The sequence below is a fragment of the Lolium perenne genome, chromosome 7 (assembly GCF_019359855.2).
Source record: "Lolium perenne isolate Kyuss_39 chromosome 7, Kyuss_2.0, whole genome shotgun sequence".
NCBI lineage: Eukaryota > Viridiplantae > Streptophyta > Magnoliopsida > Poales > Poaceae > Lolium > Lolium perenne.
The window spans coordinates 223,567,135-223,571,535 of NC_067250.2; the positions used below are offsets into that span (position 1 = coordinate 223,567,135).

At 50.6% G+C, this 4,401-nt stretch overlaps 1 protein-coding gene across 2 annotated transcripts; it reads left to right on the forward strand.

Annotated features, from left to right (window-relative positions):
* The first annotated feature begins 311 nt into the window (after window positions 1-311).
* LOC127313688 (transcription factor bHLH144) lies at window positions 312-3,561 on the forward strand. Of its 2 annotated transcripts, none has more exons than XM_051344166.2 (3): window positions 312-601; window positions 688-896; window positions 2,080-3,561. In XM_051344166.2, the coding sequence occupies exon 3, from the start codon at window positions 2,349-2,351 to the stop codon at window positions 3,153-3,155; it is 807 nt and encodes a 268-aa protein (XP_051200126.1). In that variant the 5' UTR covers window positions 312-601; window positions 688-896; window positions 2,080-2,348; the 3' UTR covers window positions 3,156-3,561. The 2 variants fall into 2 exon arrangements, with proteins under 2 accessions (XP_051200126.1, XP_051200125.1); XM_051344165.2 differs by having other exon boundaries at window positions 691-896.
* The last annotated feature ends 840 nt before the right edge of the window (window positions 3,562-4,401 follow it).

A 4,401-nucleotide genomic window follows, 5' to 3' on the forward strand; every position in this document is an offset into this window, starting at 1 on the left:
GGTGGATTGCGCCTCTGCCACGATGCCCACCTCCATTGACCGGGGGCCGAGCACATCATGGCCTCGCCCTATACCACACGGACATGTGGGTCACCAGTTCCGCCATGGCCCGCGTGTCATGCGGAGCTCCGGTGGCGAGGCGTGGTGGGGTGGTGCTTGTGCTTGTGCTCGGGGCACGTACGGTGGGAAGCGGCACGCGCACCCACCAGTAGCAGCACGAACCCATCGAGTGCGCACGCCACCTCATTTATTTCGACCTCCTTCCCCTTCATTCATTCGATTCCATCACTGCGCTGCGCCGCTCCGCTCCGCTCGCCATCCTCCTCCTCCTTCCTCTCTGTATCTACTCAAAAGGAGCGCACGCAGGGAATAAAAAGAATCATACAGCCACAGACACACACCAGCCAATCCCAGCAGGCATCCAACGCTATCCAACCCTGCTCCGTTCCTCCCTTGTATAAAACCCCCTGCCCCGCCAAGCCAAGCGCCATCCATCCCCTACCTCCATTCCACCTCCATCTCCTCTGTCTCAGAGATCATCAGCTAGCTGCAATTCTTCTTCAGAGATCACCCACCCTCGCCGACTCTTCTTGCCTGCTTGGTACTGCTGCACACCGCCGCCATTGCGCCGCCTCCTTCCGCTCAAGCACTCCCCTGCCTGACAACGCTGTTTCTTTCTGTCTGAAGCAGAGGACGATGCCAACGGCGCAGCTGCCGGCGCTCTCCGGCGGCATCCTCTGATCGGCCGATCGCCGATCAACCACCGGCCTTGGCATGCGCGCTGGGTTCAACCGGAGGGGCTAGACCGTTATGACAAGTACCGCCGTCGCCTACTACTACAGATTGGCGCAGCTGTGCCAGGCGAGGACGCACCCTCGCGCGCACAAGAACTACTCGTAAGCTCTACTGCTCATTTTCAAACTCATTTCTCTCATATATTTTATTTCAGCACTATCATTAATCTGCTTGCTTGGTAGTGGGCGTGAGGATGGTGATCATCATCACATCTTGCTGCTAGTTGTAGATAACCAACTTTCCTTCGTATTGCTGCTGCTGTGCGCCCGCCGCTAGTGTAGTGTCGATAGGAAAGCAAGTGCCGGCCCGAAATGCTGCGGCATGCAGACAGGAAAGCACCACGATCAGGCCCACCTTTTCAGCGCACGCACCCGTGTTGACAAACAATGCCTTGTGGGTCGTTGTTAATAAAACAAACAACAAAAGAAAAAAGATGGCCTTTTTTGCTCTCTGTGTTTTCAAGTGCATGCTATGCTACTGTCCTTTTGTTTCTTGTTCTGCGATTTGGTCAAAAGACATACAACGCTCGGATTTATGTATTCTTTGCCTCACAGAGGGGAGCATGACTATCTGCTTGTCGTTTGCTTCATATGATACAGAAATATCCTACTACGCCTAGTATACATGCATAGTTCAAACAAATAAATACACAAACTTCAGTAACAATAATCTGTAACATGAGAAAATACTACTTATGATTTAAACACAATATCTGCCTTAAAACATTTCGTTTGATTTATAATGCCATTTGTCACATCGCTAGTAGACCTGGCAAGCGTAATTTTGCTTAATTGTACACTTATATGTAGCTCTGCTTTTATTTTCGTAACAAAAATAGCCACTATCATGTTCAACATTCTCCATTTTGCTTGATTCTGCCGATAGTAGAAACTCAACTATTTCAAATTTTATTGAATTTTTTCTGAAACTCCACTATTTCAAATTGTTAATACTCACATTGCAGTATTTATAATGGAGTGGGCTGGCTAGTTGGCATTACATTTTACGACTGCAGTAGGCTCTATGTGTACTGTCGCACACTGCCCGGACAGATTTGTGCTCTGTTCTCACATTGCTTCAGGCATTCCTCGTCTGTGCTCTGTTCTCACATTTACAATCTCACCATACTCTTGAACGAGTTGATGATACATAAGACGCCTTTATCTTGCCCCTTCAGGCAGCATCACTTGTTCACAAGCACCTTTTTTTGTCTTCTGTTTAATTGTCTGCTTGTGAATTCTACGTGGTGACTAATGTATATTCCACTTGTGCTACTGCTTGCAGGCCGAATACTTCCGCCAGCCGCTCAAGCCAGTGACGTAGATTCGGCCAGAAATCTCCATACACCCCATCCAAAACAGCCTCATACCCAAACATCAAACTAACCAAATCAATTTCGAATTGAACCATCCAAACTCTGGCTCCAGTTAACCAAACACCCTCGAATTCTTCTTCGTTTCCTCTTCAGTCATAAGTAAACACCAATTTTCTTGATTTCCCCACAAAACCCAGCCAAAAAACCCATACAAGTCGAGAGCAACAAGAGGGAAGCGATGCAGGGAGACCCAGGCTACGGCTACGGTGGCTACGGCGGCTATGGCTACGGCTACGGTGGTGGCTACGGCAGCGGCTACGACATGGCCGCGTACGGCAACGGTGGAGCGTACTACGCCAACGATCACCGGTACCCCGCGGCGGCACCGCCGGCTCCGGCTGCCTATGAGGACCCACTCGCCGGTCGGAGGCAGCACGATTTCCCGGCACCGCTCACCGGGCTGGAGTTTCAGCCGTCGGACACCTGCCCCAAGAACTACGTCATCTTCGACCAGACCTACGACCGGAGCAGGGTCATGTACCACCCGTCGCTGGCCAACAACTTCGGCTCCTCGGGCGGCTACGACCAGCACTGCAACAACAACAACGGCGGCTACGACCAGAACTACGTCGGCAAGAGCACCTACTACGGCGGCGGCGACGACGGCGGCGGTGAGTGCTCCATCCGTCAGAAGGAGGACACGGACGAGATCGACGCGCTGATGAGCTCCGGGGACGGCGAGGAGGAGGACGACGTGCTGAGCACGGGCCGCACGCCCGGGTGCCGCGGCGGGGGCTCGCCGGACTCCACGTGCTCCTCCGGGTACGTGGTGAGCGTCAGCCCGACCGGCAACAACGCCACCGGCAACGGCGGAGGCGGCGAGAGGAAGAAGGACAGGATGAAGAAGATGATGAAGACGCTGAAGGGGATCATCCCCGGCGGCGACCGGATGGACACGCCGGCCGTGCTGGACGAGGCCGTGAGGTACCTCAAGTCGCTCAAGGTGGAGGTGAAGAAGCTCGGGGTGCGCGGGTCGAGGAGCTAGCTAGCTAGGTAGCGATCGATCGATCGGTCCAGCTCACATGCATGGGCCATGGCAATGTGGGCTGAGCATGGATGGACGAGCTCAGGTCATGATGGAGGCAGCCACATAAGACGAGGGTTGGTGCTCCTTTTTGCACTGCTGCCATGATATCATTCTCGTGAAGCTCTCGAGGATGTCAGTGGAAAGGGCAGGATAGAGTGGAAGGATCTCAGTTGCCGCGCGCACGCGTCTGACCTTGCGCTCGAGTTGCGCGCGTGCGTGCGTGCATCCATGGATTGTTGGTTTCTTTTGTAGTAGAAGTTGCTGCTTTTCTCTCCCCCCTTCTCCCCTCCCTCGTATCTGCTGATGCGGGCCGGCTGGTGTTGTAACTATCATGCTGATTATATACACCGTGTTTTTGTTTGCTTCTCCTCGCCATGAACGTCGGGCTTCGCCTTGCCATTTTGTTGCAATGGCGATTGAATGAAAATCTCTCGTAATACGACTTTGTTGGGGTCAGAAAAAATGTTGTACTCCTCCTGCCCCAAATTAATTGGCGCACATCAAGTAATTTCTATGAAATTGTCTAAATTTATTCAAGTTTTTTTTCTTTAAAATGTACTTCCCCACTTTTCTGATGATTACACTCGTTCAATGCTAGGACTGTACTATACCCCCAACATGTGTTCAAATCTTGCACGGCTTAAATTGCATATTGGACCACCTATTTGAGTCACTTGATGGCAACTCCACCACGTTAACTCCACTCACATGTACCCCTTGCTCCATTGCCTTTTTCCTCGTGCTTGACTTGTTATTGGAGGATGGTGTACCAGATATGAATGGAGGACCTGTTCAGCTAGTGTACATGTTTTCCATCAACAATCTGAATAGTGTCAAGTACTAGATATCGAAGAAATTTCAACTTTCATTTATCAAAGTGCTCTGATTGTTATATGTGTCCGCAAACTATGTTGTGTACTCCTCGTTGTTGTAGAGTTTTTTTTCACGTGTTTACATTTTGGTCATGCTAAAATACTCTATGACATTCGAGTTTAAGTTCAAGACAAAAATTCAATTTCGGCATAGAAGACCTCAAACCTGTAAAACCATCCAAGAAACACCGACCGTCTTAGACCGGTTTTGATACTTCAAACGACCAAATATAAAAATATACGACCAAAATATGTGTAACATGGTCAATAAACCTTTGACCTCAGGGCCACTAGCCATCTGAGCCTTCCAAAGCCTTATTTATCTCCTCATT